Source organism: Eretmochelys imbricata, chromosome 5 (genome assembly GCF_965152235.1).
Source record: "Eretmochelys imbricata isolate rEreImb1 chromosome 5, rEreImb1.hap1, whole genome shotgun sequence".
NCBI lineage: Eukaryota > Metazoa > Chordata > Testudines > Cheloniidae > Eretmochelys > Eretmochelys imbricata.
In genome coordinates, this window is record NC_135576.1 from 134,443,534 (window position 1) to 134,463,494 (window position 19,961).

The 19,961-nt window shown below is 48.7% G+C and overlaps 1 protein-coding gene across 2 annotated transcripts in view; it reads left to right on the forward strand.

Annotated features, from left to right (window-relative positions):
- Positions 1 to 19,961, forward strand: part of ELP1 (elongator acetyltransferase complex subunit 1) — a 112,176-nt gene that overhangs the window by 19,588 nt on the left and 72,627 nt on the right. For both annotated transcript variants that reach the window (XM_077817961.1, XM_077817963.1), the window contains exons 7-13: positions 1,768 to 1,867; positions 3,249 to 3,339; positions 3,877 to 4,000; positions 5,112 to 5,205; positions 6,002 to 6,232; positions 6,610 to 6,780; positions 11,359 to 11,449. In XM_077817961.1, coding sequence (XP_077674087.1) covers positions 1,768 to 1,867; positions 3,249 to 3,339; positions 3,877 to 4,000; positions 5,112 to 5,205; positions 6,002 to 6,232; positions 6,610 to 6,780; positions 11,359 to 11,449 — 902 coding nt within the window. The remainder of the gene's footprint in view (positions 1 to 1,767; positions 1,868 to 3,248; positions 3,340 to 3,876; positions 4,001 to 5,111; positions 5,206 to 6,001; positions 6,233 to 6,609; positions 6,781 to 11,358; positions 11,450 to 19,961) is intronic.

A 19,961-nucleotide genomic window follows, 5' to 3' on the forward strand; every position in this document is an offset into this window, starting at 1 on the left:
CTATGCAGAAGAAAAATGCTGCTTTCCCTTTATTTTTTTTAATAGTTTATTTAACACGGTACTGTACTGTATTTGCTCTGTGTATGTGTGTCTCTGCTGCTGTCTGACTGCTTAATTCTGGTTCCAAATGAGGTGTGTGGTTGGCTGATCAGTTGGTAACTCTGGTGTTCATAACTCTGAGATTCTACTCTACTGCTAACAGTTACTCAGCTTACGTGGCAGAGGTCTATGCTTTGGGTCTATGGTTCCAGCCCTGCTGATGGCCTGGATGGGTGTCAAATTCAGAGAGATGTCACATGGTGGAATCTTTTTTTGCCGTTTACTTTTTTAAATCCTAGGAAATAACACAAACAAAATTAAGTTAAAGAAACGCTACGATGGCAAAGTCAAGCACTCAATAGTTATGAAAAGCCAGAATGAAGGATACTTGTACAGCCTTAACTCTGCTCCCTTGAGTGTCTACATTATGATAGGTTTCAGAGTAGCAGCCGTGTTAGTCTGTATTCGCAAAAAGAAAAGGAGTACTTGTGGCATCTTAGAGACTAACCACAAGCTTTCGTGAGCTACAGCTCACTTCATCGGATACATCCGATGAAGTGAGCTGTAGCTCACGAAAGCTTGTGGTTAGTCTCTAAGGTGCCACAAGTACTCCTTTTCTTTTTACATTATGATCACGGACAGTATTTTTCCATAGGACCCCTGCCTTGTTCAGCGTACAGGGTGGACACTGGTGACTTAATGAGAGTTAGTCAATATTTTGTTTTAGCCACATAATTCAGTGTGTCCCCCATGCCTTATTATTTTTCACACTGTTTGAACTCTGCTATGAAGATAGAATTCTGAATTTCCTCATGGGCTCTTCTCTGGCACTTCATCAGCGAAGTGTGAGCGCTTCCCAAACATTAACAAATGTGTCTTCACAGCACCCCTGTGAGATGTGCAGTGTTATTGGGAATTGAGGCACAGATTAAAGCCAAAATTTTCAAAAGATTCCACTAATTTTGGATGCCCAATTTGAGACACCTGGGGCATGATTTTTCAGCGTATGTGCTATTGTATAGTGCCTCATATGTTCACAGCACAGCTCCCGTTGACCTGAGTAGCAGCTGTGAGCGCTCAGCACTTCTGCAGATCAGACCCCAGGGTCTCAAGTTCAGGGTCCCAGGAAACAAGGAGCACACAGTTAGTGATCCATCACCTCTGAATGTGTTGGTGTTAGTGCCTTGCCCGGCATCGCACAAGAACCCCATGGCAGAGGGAGGGATAGAATCCTGTTCTCCAGTCTGGCATTCAGCTGTTCTAACCAGAAGACCAGCCTTTCTCTTTCTGCAGTTCCCTGTCTAATTCACCGCACACCTTCAAACTTCTGCAACCCATCAGACAGGGTCCCACAGACAACAGCCCCCTTTACTACACAGCCCTGGTTCATCCCTAGAGCAAAGTCTGTCCTGTGCACTGAAAAAGTGAGAAGACCTGTGACTAAAATGGATGTGATTGTCATTAAAGGCTGTATCATAATGCAGGCGCACAAGGGGGCCAAATTAAGGTTGCATGGACAGTCTTATTACTGGCATTTCCTAACTGTTGAGTGTTTAACTTTGCCACCTTAACATTCTTTTAACACTGTTTTTGTTGTTGTAATAAACTACATAATGGACTCTTGCAAAGGGTAGGGGCAGCCAATAGCTTTCTGTAGTCAAAGGCCATTCCAGCAGCAGCCATTTCAGACTTACACCTGATCCTTTGGTTTTTCCTGTAAAACTTCAGGAGGTGCCACCTGCTTCATCCTCTGATGACGGCCGACCCCGAGTCACCTGGAGAGGAGATGGGCAGTTTGTAGCAGTGAGCGCTATTTGTCCACAGACAGGTATGGGATTAACTGATGTAGAAAATCTGCCCAGCCCCAAATTGAAGTATTTACCTGTGCTGGTGTGGGAGGCTATCAGGTTATCAAGCTGGCAAAGCTGCCTTACTTTGTCATATTTAGTAATTGGCAGTTAAAGAAAAAAGTGGAAGGTTTTTCCTTCCATTTTGGGCCTGGTTTTCAGTATAGATGGGTCTGAGTAAAACTCTGGACCTGAAATGCCCCTGTGCAGGGAAACGGGCCTAGATTCTAACTTCACAGCTCTGCTCTTTCTCACTTTCCATTGACCTAATTGTCTGTCTCTCAGGCCTGGATTCAGAGATTAGCCAAGGTAAGAATTGGTGTGATGGCTATTGCACGAGGAGGGTGGTAGTTTCTGCCGCATCCTGGAAAGCAAAGCAGTGGCTAGAATTGCTGGTGTGTTTTATTTCTCCCTCTCACTCCTCCCTGTCTCAGGCTAGGAGCAAACTTTTGAAACCGTGCTGTTCTGAAAGCAAACCTTTCCAAACTGCTCCTCCTGCCCATTAGAAACACCCAGCTTATGTGGCTTTTGCCTTGGTTTCCAAACGTATTGGGGAGTAAGTAACTTGCTATCACTAACTGATACTTCACTTGTTCTGATCGAAACTTCGGGTGCTGGGTTCTGGCAGATAGCTGTGATTGTAACTCAGTGTTATGTCCCTACCCAGTTGGGGTGCCAACAGAACGTCCTAGCTTATAGAACCAAAGGGTGCAAGTTAGGCTGTCCTCTGCAGGGCCAGACCCGAGCCTCTCCCATTTGTTATCTGGGGCTTTCTGTCAGAACATGAAACTGCTACCAGAGAAGCTGGTCTTCCAAACAGTTTGGATTTTGACCCTCATTTATTTCAAGTGTCAGCTGGGCCCCTGTTCTCATTCAGGACCATGCACGGAAGGAGTTAATGTCGCGCATCAAGCGGTCTTTTAATTGTGGCTGGGCCAAAACTGTTCAGCGCATCTCAGAATGCAAAAGAAGTTGTTTTTGGAATCTGAACTCTCAGAAATGCAAGGACATGTGAAACTCAGAGTTGTTTGGGAAGTTTGAATATAGAATGCACATGAGAAACTCCAAGCAGAAAAGAGTTATTTTCTGACGCTTTAAGCAGGAGAATGGTCACAATCAAATTGTCCAACTTTGTGCAAAATCATGCACAGCTGTGTCATAATTGTGAGTTGCACAGCAATTCCAGTGAGCCTGTCCGCAGCTGCCATTATCTGTGAGGGGTGCCCATACTTTGCATTTGTGCTCTGGGTCTTCATGAAGAAGTTGTCCCTTTCCACCCGCACCTCACCCCACCAAAAGCAGAGTACGCTTTTCCTGAGTTTCCTGTCTCTCTCTCCCCACCCCACCCCTTGTCTCGTGTAGGAGCCCGGAAGGTCAGAGTGTGGAGCAGGGAGCTGGTCTTACAGTCGACAAGTGAGCCTATCCCAGGACTAGAACAAGCACTGGCGTGGAAGTGAGTAATGAGCAGTGTGTGTTTCTGGTGGATGGGGTTGGGTTTGTTCACTGGCTGAGGTGTTTCATCAACATCTGTCAGAGCCTGAAGGATCCTTTCCCTCCTTTGTTTTCGTGCTTTGAGCTTCCCTCCTTCTAGTCAAACATGTAAAGAGGAAGAGCCGTTTAGAGCCAATCATTCCTGTTTCCCAGGGCAGCTCCCCCTTCCACTCAGGAGGTGAGGCCAGAGCTGGTAGGAGAGGTTAGGCTCTATGTATGGTCTTATAGCAACACCTCACCAGGCTGGCTCAGCTTTGGGAGGGACAGCAGCACTTATCCTCTCCTGTATTAATATTATTTCTACAGGGGTGTTGTGAACCCGGAGTAAGGTCTGCATGGCGGTGCAAGAGCTTTGGCTGGAGGCCTGATAACAGCACATGCTCTGATCCTCCTTTGGTTTGTGTGCTACTGGGCAAGGGCAAGCAGCTAGATGTGTTCTTTGCCTTAAATTTGCAATCAGTTGTGGTCACTCATGCATTACCCTTGCATTTGTTTTAAGGCCCTCTGGAAGCCTGATAGCATCCACACAGGAGAAACCCAACAAACATGATGTTGTCTTCTTTGAGAAAAATGGTCTCCTTCACGGGGAATTCACCCTCCCATTTCAGAAAGGCCAAGCCAAGGTAGGTGAGGGGTCCAGGCTGTCGCCCTCCTGTGTATGCAGTGCTTGCTGCTATTTGGTGTGGAGACCTGTCTGCTGGGGTCTGCTGAACATGAAGGGTTGTGGTCAGTGGTCAGTAGTGACGGGCCCAGATCTGAGTAACCCCAAATCTAGAGTAACCTGGATCCAGATTTCAAATTAGTTGCTAGTTCTCATCTTGATAGTGATCTGAATCTAAACTGCAGATCCAGATTTGTGTCTAGCTCTGATCTCTGCAGACTGGGCCCATCGTTGCCTTTAGTCACTGACAGACTTTAGTCTCTACAGAAAGAGACGGGAGGTAGGAAGCACCAAATTGTGACTCTTTACGAGAGAGGTTGGGTGAAAGAGTCCCTTGTAGTATGCACGGGCCCAGCTCAGGAGTGCTGGGCTACAGGTGGCCCTGTTGACACCAGCTGGGCACTCAGCACCCTGGGAAATTCAGATTTCTTTAAAATCAGGCTCTTATCTATCTCTTGGTCACAAAGTACCTAGGAGCAAGAGCAGAACCATGGGCTCAACCAATCTCCCACTGAAGGCAGTGTATTTTTTTTTAAGTGCGTTCCCTACTGAGGAGACAGCAGCCCCTCAAGAGGCTCTAGCATTTGATCACCAGGATCTCCTGGAGACAACACTTCCAGCCTCTGGACGGTCTCGCCCCAGCTGGGGAGAAGGCTCTATTTCAGTGACACCACTGTGCCTTGTAGCTGGGGTGGGGTTGCAGGTGATGCATGGGAAAGAGTAGGATCTAAAATACGGCAGAGCACGACTGTTGTGTGAATGGAGAGTGTGTGACTCCTCAGTGGGCTTGTTTAAGCTGTTCCCTCCCGCAGGCACTGTGCAGAGTGTATAAGAGGTTCTACTTAATTCCCCCCTTAGTTTCCTAAGGCAGGGCTGGGGTCTACCATCTTCACATCATGCCTGGGGGATTTCCTGGCATAAGCTTTGTAATATTTTACTGCTTTCTAGTCACTGCAATGATGTGCTCACTTGAGTGCTGTCTGGGCAAGGAGGGAGCCAACTAACATTTTTAACCTTGAGTGGTCTGCCTCGTATAGGGGCAGAAACACCAATGAGAGACTCTGTCCCATCAGGTTAACGAGCTGCTTTGGAACTTAGACTCTACCATCCTGGCAGTTTGGCTGGAAGATCTTAAGAAAGAAAAGAACTCCGGGACAAACACCTATGGTAAGAATACTTGCAGTGCCCTGACTGCCCCCAAGTGCACGTTAATTAGGAGGTGTGGGGAGGCAATATGCCAGAAGACATGGGGAGATTCTGCTCAGTGTTTTGAGATGCCTGTGCAAGGTCAGGAGAAACTGCCCTGGTTCACTAGATTTTGCTCACGGGCATTGTCTGGGCCAGCTGCTCTGGAAGCAATGCCAAACCTCACTGCCCATTAGTGGGCTTCTGAAACATCTACACCAGTGACTGAAGATCCCAGCCCTTAATGCTGATGTCCCCTTTGGGGAAAGGTCTTTTGCAGGGAAGAGGAGGAGCACAGAATTTTTAGGTTCTTTTTAGCAAATTTTTGAGCTCAGGGTTGCTTTGTGCTGGGTGCTGCACAGACACAGCAAGAGACTGCCCCTGCCCCAAAGAGCTCACTATCTTAATAGGCAAGATAGAGGATGGGAGACAGGAATGGTGGTTATCCCCCTGTACTGAGAGCAAAGTGACTGGGCACTAGTCACATAGGGAGTCTGGCAGGACAGGGATTGAACCGGGATCTTTTGTGTCCAGTGTAGTGTGTTAACCCCAAAGCTAGTCTTCCTCCCTGGAGCAGAGGGTGACTGAAGGTTAGACAGGCTGAAGGGCTGCTGAAATAATCTTTGGTGGCGGCCATGACAGAGATAGGGCCCGAACATTCAGCTAAAACCGCTGGATCCCCCCGAGCTGCGAGTGGGAAAGGTCCGGCAGGGTGCCAGCTGTGACCTTACTGCCCCAGCCCCCATGCAATGCGTGATGACGACATTTCTCTGTGCAGTTCAGCTCTGGACAGTGGGGAACTATCACTGGTACCTGAAGCAGAGCCTGCGTTTTGGCAGCGCTGAGAAAAGCCAGCTCGTGTCACTGCGGTGGGACCCTGAGATCCCACGCCGACTGCATGCTCTCTGCAGGGGGTGGCACGCCCTCTGCTACGACTGGCACTGGAGCACCGACCGCAGCATCGGGGAGGAGAGCCGCCTTGTGGCCAGCGTGGCCGTTATTGATGGAGGTGACTGCTGGAGACCAAGTCAGTGACGGGGGGATGTGTTAAACGTTGGTGTGTCCGCTGTTTAGCAGGTCTGTCTGTCTGGGGCATTGCAGTGCTGGAGTGCTGCTCCTCTCACTGAGGGACATGATAAAAGACCCTAGTGTGAGGGAGAGCTCCCTCCTTCAGGGCTAAATCCAAAGCCCCTCAGAGTCCATGGGAGTTGAATTAATGGGCTTTCAATCAGGGCCTCCGTGAGCAGAGCAGCCCTTCGTTGTACCCCTCCCCACGCTCCAAGCCGCCTCTTCCACTGGCAGTATTGCTGTGCCTGTTGCAGTCCGGGTCAGAGCTGGAGCTGCAGTCGTGGGATGGTTCACAGCCTGAGTTTCCTGTTTTCTCAGATAAGGTGCTAGTAACGGCCTTCCAGCATTCTGTGCTGCCTCCGCCCATGTGCACCTTCCAGCTCCAGCTCCAGCAGGCGGTGAACCAGGTCGCATTCCACACAGACCCCGCAAAGAGCGCAGACCTTGCTGTCCTCGACGCCAGCAACAGGATCTCCATTTACAGAGTTGGTGTGTGGTTTCTCTTCCTCTCAGTTCCTGGGTTTGCTGCACCTCTGCTCCCTCCATGGTCTTCTCAAGCGTGCCCTTTCAGGTCTCAGACCTCCAAGTGTCATGTCTGTATGAACAGGGACCCATGTCCCTCTTCCTCCAGATAAGGGATCTAGGCTTGCTGTCCCCCTGCAGTTAACTCTTACTATCCCAGCAAGTCTGCAGTGAGTGCAGCACCTGTGGTTCGCTCTCTCTCGGCACAGTGAGCAGCCAGTTTTCACAGAGCATTTATTGTATTTAGAACAGAAGAATTACAGGAAAACAATCCTAAAGCAACAATCAGTCTTCCCGCATGCTGGGCTTACCAAGTGTCCCCTGTCTTCCCCCCCATCATGGAGACCCTGACAAGTTCCAGGGCTTCATGCCCTTCCAGCAGGCTTTGCCCGCTTGGTAACAGTCTCAGGTCAGCTCAAAGGTCAAATGAGGGACACTCAGTTAGTTCAGGCTGACCTTTTACACCACAAGCTCTTTCTTTGTCATCTGGGCTTCTTGATCCGGGTCTGATCCAGCCTATGCAGTTCCTCCCAGGGGATGGTACTACTCTGGAGTTGTTTGCTTGTCCCAAGGATTTTAGTCCTGGAATATTGTGTGGCAAAATCTCAGGCCATGGGTGAGTCAGTAACAGAAGGGTCAGGAAGGTGTCATTTGATTTGTAAAAACCTACAGAATCATAATTTCAGTGGTGTCCACCTCCGTGGTGTGGCAGAGGGGACTCGCTGACATCCCAGCCACCCCCGCTCCCAGCTTCATGTCTTTCAGTTGGAAATTTTGATAATAGCATCATTGGATATGGGTCAAGTTGGGTATCTTTCGAAAGCTTTCTCCCACAGATGCAGTGCTACCAAGCATGACAAACCTAGAACAATTATGTACATATATATATATTTAAGAAATGTTTACAAATACATTTATTTTAATTATACTTTAACACAAGGATGCATTGCTTATGTTTAAAAAAGAAAAAAAGCAACCCTTAACATCTTGGCAGGTGTTAAGTTTCTAGTTTGCGAGTTTTTACCTCAGCCACACTATCTATGTTTGCTATGTTGTAAGGTCTCTGTTGGTGTAAGTTTCTGGTCCCCTTGTAAGTAGGTGCTGGATTAGGAAGACCATGCAAAATGACCATTAGTTTGCTTTTTGCCTGGCACATATGCATTGTTCCGTCGCATTCGAACATCGATAGTGCTACCACGGAGAACTCAGACTTTCCCAAAGTCTAACATAGATCAGCATCGTACTGAGATCTGGACACAACCAGGTGATGAACAAACAATGATCTGTCTACGATTAGCTCTGTACTGATCTCTGCCACCTTCATTCTGACTTTTTTTTGCATTAGAGCACAGCTTTCATCTGTTCTTCTTAATAGGAATCCATAGATTTGGTGGAGCCTGGGATAATTCTTTGGGTTTTGAGGGCTTCCTACAAGTCATGGCTAAGGCTAAGATTTTGTAACGGACTTTTTTTTTAGTAAAAGTCATGGACAAGTCACAGGCAATAAACAAAAATTTCACAGAAGCCCATAACCTGTCTCTCTGACTTTCACTAAAAATAGCCCTGACAAAATGGGGAGGTGGGTTCAGCTCAGCAGCCACTGTTGTTGGGGCTCCGGTGTCTCCTGCCGCTGCAGTGGGAGCTCCAGGGTTCCTCCCATGCATCAGCTGAGCAGCTCTTGGCGGGGCGCCCACCACTCGTGGCAGCAGGAAGCTCTGGGGGTCCCCTGCCACCTGCAGCAACTGGGAGCTCCAGGGTCCCCTGCCGCCTGCGGAACCTGGGCTACTGCAGGGTCTCCTCACCCCCCCATAGCGTCTGGGAGCTCCAGGAGTCCCCCCGCCGTGGCTGGAAAGCTGTGGGGTCCCCGCACCAGGGTGGAGGTGAGGGGCCAGCTTGGAGCTCCAGCCCCGGGGCAGAAAATGTCACTGAGGTCAATGGACGTCACGGATTCTGTGACCTCTGTGACGTAATCATAGTCTTAGTCATGTCCCGGAGTATCCATTCAGCTGACCTCTTTAACAGTCTCATCACTGAAGACTGTTGTTCGTCATGATATTAATGAGCTCCTGTAGGTCATCCATTTTGTATCCGTGAAACTGCCATGTACTGCAGGACAAAATGCTTCTCTGTAAAAATTTAGCAGTTGCAAACAGTCTTCATATTACTGTTGACATCGGCCTTTTTTCTGCTTTTGATAGCACCACAACTTTTAAGGATATGCGCTGTGATTCATGTCTGTGGGTATGATTATCACAGGCTAAGTCCATGTCCCATAGTTCATCTTCAGTAAGTGCTTCCAGAGCCTTTCGGCTTTGTTCCTCTTCAGTCCCATTCAGAGCAACTGTTTCTCTGTACTTAGCCTCTAGATTGGCCATCGCCACCACTTTCCTACCCATTACAGCTTCTGCAAGGCAATTGATGAACAATTTCAGTTGCACAGTTTGCAGGAGTAAAATCAGTATTTGTTTCTATTGCTTTTACCTTTTGATGCAACACATTATATACATTCTTGGTGCATCACTCGATGTGATATGAAATGTCATGTGTGGGTGTGTTTTGGGTCATTGCACTCATTTAACTTTACTTTCCATGGAACTTTCTTGCTGATTGCTTCATACAGTTTCTCACCTGTCTCACATATAGTAACTGTGCTTAATGGATGCTTTCGGGCTTAGGGCAGAAAAAGCAAGTGTTCTTCTCAAAACACATTCCATGGCTAGTATAAGGCAAGTCTCACCTACGGTTCGCCTTGTTATGGGATCTTCAACTTTTTTCTGATCCTTGATGTACTTCCTCCCCAGTCTTGCCAAATTCAGTTTATGTGCACTTCTGATAGCATGTATGGTCCCTGCAAGCATTGTGTTTAGGTATTCTCCAAAGATTCAGCTACTAGTTGGTACTCTCCCCATTGATGCCTAAAAATGATCAAGACCGAAATAAAAACCAGTATTTTGTAATAAATTGCTTTGGGATTGTAATTAATTATGTGATGTAACTGTGTGGGTGCTGTTTGTGGATGCAGTCCAGTAATTTATTGCCTGGATACTGACATCTTAACCAGTGCCTCATTGCCACTCATAACAATCAGTACCACTGACCTGCTTCATTTTTGGCGATGATGGCAAATCAACCTGAAGCACTCCTTTCATTTATGGTAATCTGTAATATTAAAAAAATTAAATCAGATATCATGTTCTGAGCGTTTAGCTGATAACAGAGTACTGTCACAATTTAGCTGAGAGTGCTGTGTTAAACATGCCTGTGTTTAAAAATCCAGTTTTTAATTATTCTTTAAAGTTTTCATGAATATATATCTGCATAATTGTTTTAGGTTTGTCATGTTTGGTACCATAGTGTTTAAGCAAGAAATGGCTTTTGAATGGTACCAAGTCAACCCATTACTGATTTCACTGTATTATCAAAATTTCCACCAATCCAAGGACCTGGAGCTGGGAGCCGGGTGGCACCAAATCCCTGGTTCCATACTGCGGAGGACGGCACCATTGGAATTATGATTCTGTAGTGTTTTTTTTTTAATCAAATGACACCTCCCTTATCTTTCTATCACTAACTCACCCACAGAATTACACATGCTCCCAATAATTATTCCCCTCTGATTTTTAGCTCCTGGAGGAATCTTGGTAACGCTGCCTCGTGTAGCTAGAATACAATCCCCAGCTCACAAGGAAACAGATCACATTTCTAGATACACACGTTAATGAATATCTCCTGTGCCCATAGTGTCTAGCACATCTCACAATAATTGTCTTTTGAAGTTTCTATACTTCCAGGGTCTCGTATCTGCCACCCTCTGCACATTGTACTGCATGCCTGCCCCTGGGCATGCTCCTCCCTCTGTGTGAGCTATGCTGAGTGATGCTGGTGCTTGCAGATCAGCCTGGCACACACAACTTTCGCTTTCAAATGCCCAGGTCTTTGATGTGGCCCCAGCCTTGTACCAATGGCCTTGTAGTTGATGGGAGGCTTGCATGACAAGCAAACGCAGTGTTTAACCCCGGTCCAGCTGGATGCCATCTCAGGTGACTCATTGCTGAAGCAATAGCATCTGAGTTTGTGAGTTTGTTGTGTGGCATGTTCCCTTTTATGCCTGCAGAATGCTGTGAGGCATCCTGCATGGACTGCCAGGATTGGTTTGGCATCCTTCTTCTGAAGATGGCTGTGATCCTAAAGCGTAGTGATGGCAAAGGCCCCTCAGCCCTAGTTCAATGCAGGATCAGTCCCTCATGGACAACCCATTGAAGAGCTCAGCTGTCAGTGTGCTGAGTGATAGGAGGGCTCCCTCCACCCCTCCAGGAAGACTGTCACCTGTTTTTGGTTTCATGATACACATTTAAGAGTATGACTCTTGCTGTGCACAAGTGAGAATTGCAGAGGCAGTTGATGTAGAAGAGAGAGCCTAATGAACAGGCCACTGCATGTTGAATTGCCCTCAGTAATGGTTAGATTGGGAGCAATGTACTTTGCAAATCTCTGGTGGTTGTGCTTGAAGGGCGCTCTAACATGCCTGTATGCTCCATTTGCCAGGTGACGGCACTGTGAAAGACCCCACTGTTACATTGGGAGGAAGTGGATTTAAAGCTTCTGTTGAAACACCTCATCTGGAAAAAACCTACAGGTACTGCAGGCCTATTGTGAGTTCTGGGAAACAGGGCCCGGGGCTGTATATAGGCAGTGGCTGACTGCTGGGTGAGAGGTGCCTCCTGCTTAGCTTAAGGGCCCTTATTCCTGCTGTGCAGGGACTCAGGCCTCAACTGACACTAAGGAAGCACAAACGAAGCCCTGGCTGGGCAGCGTGGCACCCTCTCCCCCAGGGTGGCTGGTTTGGGTCTAGCTCTGCCGGCTAGCGGCGGTTGTGACCGTCTCCAGGGTCTTCGCTTTTAGCATGGGAAGAAACACCACGTTCTGGCACCCCTAGCAACAGATTTTGTCATGCCACAGGGCATGCTTCCCTCCCCAGGGATGTGGGCACCGGAGGAATGAGGTGCACCAGTGCAAGGCTGCTTGTACTGGAAGGGCCAGTGAGTGCTTCAGCCCCTCCCCTCTCTGCGTTCTCGCACACCAAGCCCAGCTGACCAGGCAGGTGAGTCCCACTTTGGGGAGACAGATGGCTCCCTAGGCACATGGCATGGGGTGCCAGATGCACCACCTTGGGCTAAAAGTGTGTGCTACAGATCAGTCGTCCTGGAGTGTGACTACACCCTTTACTCTGATCGCCTGCGTGTGTCCATTCCGCTTCAGGTGTGCGTGCACTCAGGACACCAGCGTCAAGAGATTTGTCCTCTAGCAGTACCCACTGAGGTGATGCATGTGTCCTCTGCTGCCTCGTGCTGCTGTGCAGTGATATAAAAGGTGGACCTGATCCCTCTCGGTTCCTTCTTACTGTCCATGGTAGGTAGTCTGCACATGTTAGCTGCTTCTTCCAGTGCTTGTTCGTGTCCATTACAATCAGGTGTATGCGCGCGCATGTGCAGGATAGCCGGAAGATTTTTCCCAGAGCAGTCTCCGTCGGGTCAGCCTGGGCACCCCCAGGAGTCGCGCCTTCGTGGCGCTCAATATAGAGCCCTGCCGACCCACCACCCCCCTCAGTTCCTTCTTGCTGCCCGTGACGGTTAGCTGGAACTGTGACGTTGCACTCCGTATGTTTTATGGAAATCTGTTCATAAGTGTGAATATGAGGTGACTGGGATATACTTTATTGAGAAGTAAGGTGTCATTGCAAAGCTTAGGATCTACTGAGTGTGTTCATCCCATCTGTTTGCATGTATCATTTCTAGGACTGGAGGCAGGAGAATAAGAGAGAAACTTGTATCACTGAGGTAAACATTTTAAGTGTAAGCCATTAAGGGTGCTCCAGAATCAGTCACCTGTACGCGGCTCTGTTTACTTGCAAGCCTTCCGGGTAGGTGCCGGCCAGCCCTGGGAGAATGGAGGCTGAGGTCTCACAGGACATGTGACCATGTCACCTGCTACTGGAATCCATCTTAAATCTGGTGCTTTTCCATTTAGAAGGAGGGATGGGAACCCAGAGAGACATAAGATTCCCGCCTTGGGCCAAAGCTATAAAAAGGGGTGGAGCAGAACAAAGTGGGCTGCAGTCATGAGAAATCCCCTCGTTACCACCTGAGCTGGAACTAACAAGGATTGTACCGGGGAAAGGATTGGGCCCAGACTAGGAAGGAGTCTAATCTGTGAAACAAGCTTATTGGAACATCTGTGAGGGTGAGATTTACCTGTAATCAGTTTCTTAATGTATTAGGCTTAGACTTGCGTGTTTTGTTTTATTTTGCTTAGTAACTTACTTTGTTCTGTCTGTTATTACTTGGAACCACTTAAATCCTACTTTTTATACTTAATAAAATCACTTTTGGTTATTAATTAACCCAAAGTGAGTAAGTGATTAATACCTGGGGGAGCAAATAGCTGTGCATATGTCTCTATCAGTGTTATAGAGGGTGGACAGTTTGAGTTTACCCTGTATATGCTTTATACAGAGTAAAACAGATTTATTTGGGGTTTGGATCCCATTGGGAGCTGAGTGTCTGGATGCTGGAGATAGGTGACCTGCTGAGCAGTTTTTAATTAAAGTCTGGAGCTTTGGGGGTGTGGACCAGACCTGGGTTTGTGTTGCAGCAGGCTAGCATGTCTGGCTCAACAAGGCAGGGTTCCGGAGTCCCAAGCTGGCAGGGAAAACGGGCTCAGAGGTAATTTCAGCATGTCAGGTGACAGTCCCAAGGGGGTCTCTGTGACCAAACCTGTCACAGGAACGTCCCATAGCCTTTGCTTAGCAAGTGCCTTTATTCCCCCCCGGGGTCCCGCACTCAGCACACCCTTATCGGTGCAGAATTCCCTGGCTCCATCATCCCAGGAGCCGGTGCCGAAAAAGGACTCCTCCCGAGACCCTCGGCACTGGCATGGCTCCTCCCACGGCCAATCAGCTAGGCACCAGTCTCAGTTGCCGGTGCCTCAGAAGAGGAAGAGCCGGAAAGGGGGTGTTCTCCCCCAACTAAGTCTAAGGAGCCAACGGCTGTGAGACTCCATTCGGGCCACAGAACCAGGTCCCTGGGCAGAGCCACGTCAACTCCTGCCCAGGTGAGGCAGTTAAGTCTGGGCCCGCCACAATTGCTGGACCCTACTGGCCAGCAACTGCCACTCCCCTCGACACTGGAGGCTTTTGAGGCGGCTCAAGACTTGCTGTGTCTCACTGTGCAGTTCTGGCCCCTTAGTACAGAGCTGGCTCCGGCCCCGCCTGCAGCACTGTGACCCCAGGTAGAATCAAGAGGGAAGCCGGCGGTGATGTCCCGGCACGCCCCTTCTCCATGGCACCCCCTGGCACCAACACCTCTGGAGAGAGAACTCAGTTGGTCCCTGCGCTCCCGATGCTTGGTGCCCCAAAGCACGGCTCCTCCGTGGTCTTCGTGTTCGGAGACCTCAGAGTTGGAGTCAGACTCCTACCTCTCTGATAAGGGCAGGAGGTCCAGGTCACGGCAGGAGAGACGTGCTTGCCCAGCGCAGTGGCAGAACCCCGCGCAGTGGCCCTTCTGGACTCCATGGGCTTTTCACGAGAGCCAGGGAAGGAGCCGAGAGTCCTGCTCGGCAGTGACTTTGTTGGCTTTGGCCACCTGTATCCCACCGGCTGAGCAACCAGCCACTGAACCACCGACATCGACACCCTTGGCTGCGGCACCGTCGCTCGCGCTGGCTTCGGCTCCAGCTCCGACATCTGCGCCGGCGTTGATAGCGGCCCCAGTGGCTCCAACAGCGGCTCTGGCACTGACCGCGCCGCCACGGAGGCTGGTGCCCACCGCCCCAGTACCAAACACGGCACCGTCCATGTCTGTTCCTGCACAGGACCCCCGAGAGTCACAGGATCCCTTGGGCGCTGATGGCAGGGAGCAGCTGCCGTTACTTGGAGCTTCCTCCTCTTCGTCGCTGAACGAGGCGCTGGCTGGTACCGCCGTCACCCCGGCACTCGAGGACAGTCGGGTGTTGCAGCAGTTGCTGTGCCGGGTTGCCCGGGGTCTGGGCATCAAGGCAGAGGAGGTAGTCAAGGACTCTGGACCTTCCCGTATTGCCTTACTGCTCATAAAAATTATCACGGACATCAACAAAACCCTGTGGCAGACCCCAGCCCCATTGCCACCCGCTGCCAAGCGCAATGAAAGGTGATCCTTTGTGCCTTCTAAAGATTATGAACATCTTTATTCCCACCCGCAACCTGATTAGCTAGTTGTGCATTCTGCTAACCATCCTGAGCGGCAAGGTTTTCAAGGGCCCTCCCCTCAAAACAGGCAGGCTAAAACACTTAACCTTTTCAGGAGGAAGGTCTATTCTACAGGTGGATTGCAACTCCATATTTCCAGCCAACAGGTCGTTGTCATACGGTACTCTTTTAATACCACTACTGCAATGGCAAACTTTGTGAGCTATTCCTCCTAGACTCCTGTGCTGAGTTTTTGGCCTTGGTTGAGGCAGGCAAGCTAATTTCCCGAGCTTCCCTCCAGGCGGTGCTGGATGCTGCTGATGCCACCACAAGAGTCATGGCTACAGGGGTGACCATGAGAATGGGTTCCTGGCTCCAAGTCTCTGGTCACCCGTACAAGGTCCAGCAGACCATACAGGACCTCCCCTTCGAGGGTCTGACTCTGTTTTCAGAGAAGACAGATAAAAGGCTACATAGCCTAAAAGACTCTAGAGCCACCCTCAAACCCTTGGGCCTACACACTCCCGCCACGCAGCGGAAGCCTTTCAGGCCTCAGCCGCCTCCGCGTTTCTACCAACAGGACAGCTCCTGGAGGAGGAATAGGAGTGGCAGGAAAAGGCCACACCCATCCTCAGGCCAGGACTCTGGCCAACCCAAACCACCTTCCGGCCCCATACCGGCCTTTTGAAGGTGCGGTCAAGGACTGCACACCAGATCAAAAACTGGATCTACCCCACCTTACCTTTTCCTCCCAACTGTCCCCTTTCTACCATGCATGGTCCCGTAGCACTTTGGACCGATGGGTGCTCTTCACGGTAGAGAGGGGATAACCCATCCAATTCTGTGCCCTTCTACCCCACTTCCTTGTCCCTCTTCAGGACCCCTTGTGACGGGTTCAGTCACAGAGACCCCCTTGGCACTGTCACCTGATGTGCTGAGACTACCTCTGAGCCCGTTTTCTCTGCCAGCTTGGGCCTCCAGAACCCTGCCTTGTCGAGCCAGACTTGCCAGTCTGCTCCAACACAGATCCAGGGTCTGAACCATGCCCCCAAAGCTGCAGACTTAACTGAAATCAGCTTAAGAAGTGCTCCTGTCTCTAGCATCCTGACACCCAGCTCCCAGTGGGATCCAAACCCCAAATAAATCCGTTTTACTCTGTATAAAGCTTATACAGGATAAACTCATAAATTGTCTGCTCTCTATAACACTGATAGAGAGATATATACAGCTGTTTGCTCCCCCAGGTATTAATTACTTACTCTGGGTTAATTAATAACAAAAGTGATTTTATTAAGTATAAAAAGTAGGATTTAAATGGTTTCAAGTAATAACAGACAGAACAATGTAAATTACCATGCAAAATAAAACCAAACATGCAAGTCTAAGCCTAATACATTAAGAAAGTGATTACAGATAAAATCTCACCCGCAGAGATGTTCTAATAAGCTTTCACAGACTGGACTCCTTCCTAGTCTGGGCCCAATTCTTTCCATGATACAGTTCTTGTTAATTCCAGCTCAGGTGGTAACTAGGGGATTTCTCATCAATGGAACCTCCTTTGTTCTTTTCCACCCCCTTATACAGCTTTGGCATAAGTCAGGAATCTTTTGTCCCTCTGGGTCCCCACAATTCTTTCTAAATGGAAAAGCACCAGGTTTAAGATGGATTCCAGTACAAGGTGACATTATCACATGTCCTGAGGGATCACAAACATTCTTACTTCCTGGCCTGACTCACAAGAAGGCTTGCAAGTAAACAGGTTTCAGAGTAACAGCTGTGTTAGTCTGTATTCACAAAAAGAAAAGGAGTACTTGTGGCACCTTAGAGACTAACCAATTTATTTGAGCATAAGCTTTCGTGAGCTACAGCTCACTTCATCGGATGCATACTGTGGAAAGTGTAGAAGATCTTTTTATACACACAAAGCATGAAAAAATACCTCCCCCCACCCCACTCTCCTGCTGGTAATAGCTTATCTAAAGTGATCACTCTCCTTACAATGTGTATGATAATCAAGTTGGGCCATTTCCAGCACAAATCCAGGTTTTCTCTCCCCCCCCCCCACCCCACTCTCCTGCTGGTAATAGCTTATCTAAAGTGATCACTCTCCTTACAATGTGTATGACAACACCCACTACCAGTTCACGGTCCTCTGGGGGGGGGTAGGAAAAAACTAGGGGAAATGTACCTATTTCCCCTTGTTTTTTCCTTCCACCCCCCCACCCCTCCCCCCCGACGCTCTTGTTAAACCCTGGATTTGTGGTGGAAATGGCCCACCTTGATTGTCATACACATTGTAAGGAGAGTGATCACTTTAGATGAGCTATTACCAGCAGGAGAGTGGGGTGGGGGGAGGTATTTTTTCATGCTTTGTGTGTATAAAAAGATCTTCTACACTTTCCACAGTATGCATCCGATGAAGTGAGCTGTAGCTCACGAAAGCTTATGCTCAAATAAATTGGTTAGTCTCTAAGGTGCCACAAATACTCCTTTTCTTTTTGCAAGTAAACAGAGCCATTTACAACCAATTGTCCTAGTTGATGGGAGCCATCAACATTCTAAAACGCCTTTAATGGCCCACACTTTGCATAATTACAATAGGACCTCAGAGTTATATTTCATATTTCTAGTTTCAGATACAAGAGTGCCACAAGTACTCCTTTTCTTTTTGCGAATACAGACTAACACGGCTGTTACTCTGAAACCTGTAAGAATGATACATTTATACAAATAGGATGACCACACTCAGTAGATTATAAGCTTTGTAATGATACCTTACAAGAGACCTTTTGTATGAGGCATATGAGTTACGTTATATTCATGCTCATTAGCATTTTTTCATAAAATCATATGGGATGCAACGTCACACCCCTTTCACGAGCAACTCCTTTCATAGGAGGTGCACTCACTCCTTTCGCTAGGAGTAGTGGAAGAGGTTCCTCAGGAGCAGAAGGTCAGGGGTTTCTATTCTCGGTATTTCCTAATACCAAAAGCCAAGGGTGGGCTCAGGCCCATACTAGACTTGCGAGAACTCAACAAATTTGTGAAGAAGCTCAAGTTCCGCATGGTCTCTTTGGCCTCCATCATCCCTTTCTTGGATCCAGGAGACTGGTATGCTGCACTCGCCTTGAAGGACACGTACTTTCACATAGCAAAAAGAAAAGGAGGACTTTTGGCACCTTAGAGACTAACCAATTTATTTGAGCATGAGCTTTCGTGAGCTACAGCTCACTTCATCGGATGCATACCGTGGAAACTGCAGAAGACATTATATACACACAGAGACCATGAAACAATACCTCCTTCCCCCCCCCCCCCCCAGTTTGTGGTGGCAGGTCTGCGTCTGTGTTCGGAGCCTGCTCAGGGCTACTTCAGTTAGGAGCACTCCTCCAGACATTGTAGGGTCTTGATAATACTCTCCCAGTACCGAGGGAAAAAAACACTGGCATGGTGCTTTGAAGGACTCATCTTGCAAGAGATTGAGGTTCCCAGCTCCTTCAACCAGGAAACAGGGGAGGGTGTCCTTGGAGAGGAAGTACTTGTTGGTGCCAATAGCACCTCAGGCGGGGTTTTCAACTCCAGCATCAAGCCCTGTGCCTCTGAAACCAACTGCTGCTGGAATACCATCCAACTCTGCGGTACTGAACCCTTCGACACAAGGACAGAAGCAACAGGGAATCTCTCTGTGCTGGTAACGGACAGTCTTGCACCTCCTTATCTGGTGCATCAAGAGGCAAGCCTAGGATGCTTTCCTTGGTATCGTCATCTCCTGAGTCTTGATGGCGGTCCTTGGCACCAAGAAGTACTGTGTCCTCCTGGTCAGGTGACTTGGGCTCACTTTCAGAACCAGAGATTGGCTCATATGTGTCTCGATCTAGAGAGAGGTGACATCACTTTCCATCCAGGCTTTTCCGCCCTTGGTATACAGCAGAGATTCCATGTTGGTTGAGGGATGTGGATCCTTGGTCTGGAAGAGGTTGGAGTCTAATGCCCTACTAGTTGCCATACTGGAGCCTCTGAGGGTTTCCTCCCACCACCAGATTCTCCCTCGAGATCCCCAAGTAGACCACCAGAATAGTCTGTGTGAGATGGCATGAGAGGTCACCCTCGGTACGGGGTTGGGTGCCGAGCAGGAGCAAACTGTCCCAGCAGGATCTCTGTCAGAGGAATTAAGGAAGGTTCCATCTCAACTTACTCTGTGTTCCTCCTCCTCCCTGGTGGTGTCCAGTGTGTCCTCACCTCTTCAGGATGGTTATAGGGCATGTTAGGACCTGCTGAAGAAGGTGGCTTCCTCTCTGGACATATAAGTGGAGGTAGTTTAGGAGAGCTCACATTGATTGGTGGATATTTTGGGTTCAATAGCACCCTTTTGAGGAGCTCTCCTCATTAATGAGGCTATTCTGGAGTCCACAGAGGTCTTGTGGCAAACACCGCCTTTTTTAAGACTGATGGCCCAAAGGACTAAGGAGAGATATCATGTATGATGTCCCTTCATAGGGATTTGAGCGTTTGTACAACTCCCACGCCCCCTTAGGGTTTTTGCTGGTCTCAGCTGTGATCGAGAGCGCATCGGGCAACCTGTTTGTACCCCAAAGTAGAGAGAGGCAAAGAAACACGCTCTTTTCACTAGAAAAATTTATTCTGTTGCTAGACTGCAGCTTCATATTTCAAACCAGCAAGCCTTGCTGGGGAGATAAGATTTCTTCCACTGGGGCAATGTTCTCAAGTTTGTAGACAAGTTACTTGAGATGCCAGACAAGAGTTTCTGGCAGTAGTGGACAAGCGAAAATGGTTTGCTTGGATCTTTTTCCAGGCTGCTTTGCATGGGACAGACTGTGGCCGGGGCCATGGGCCTCTGCTGTCACAATGTGTAAGTGTTCATGGCTTCAGTCATCAGGTCTTCCTCTGGAGGTCCAACAGACTATTG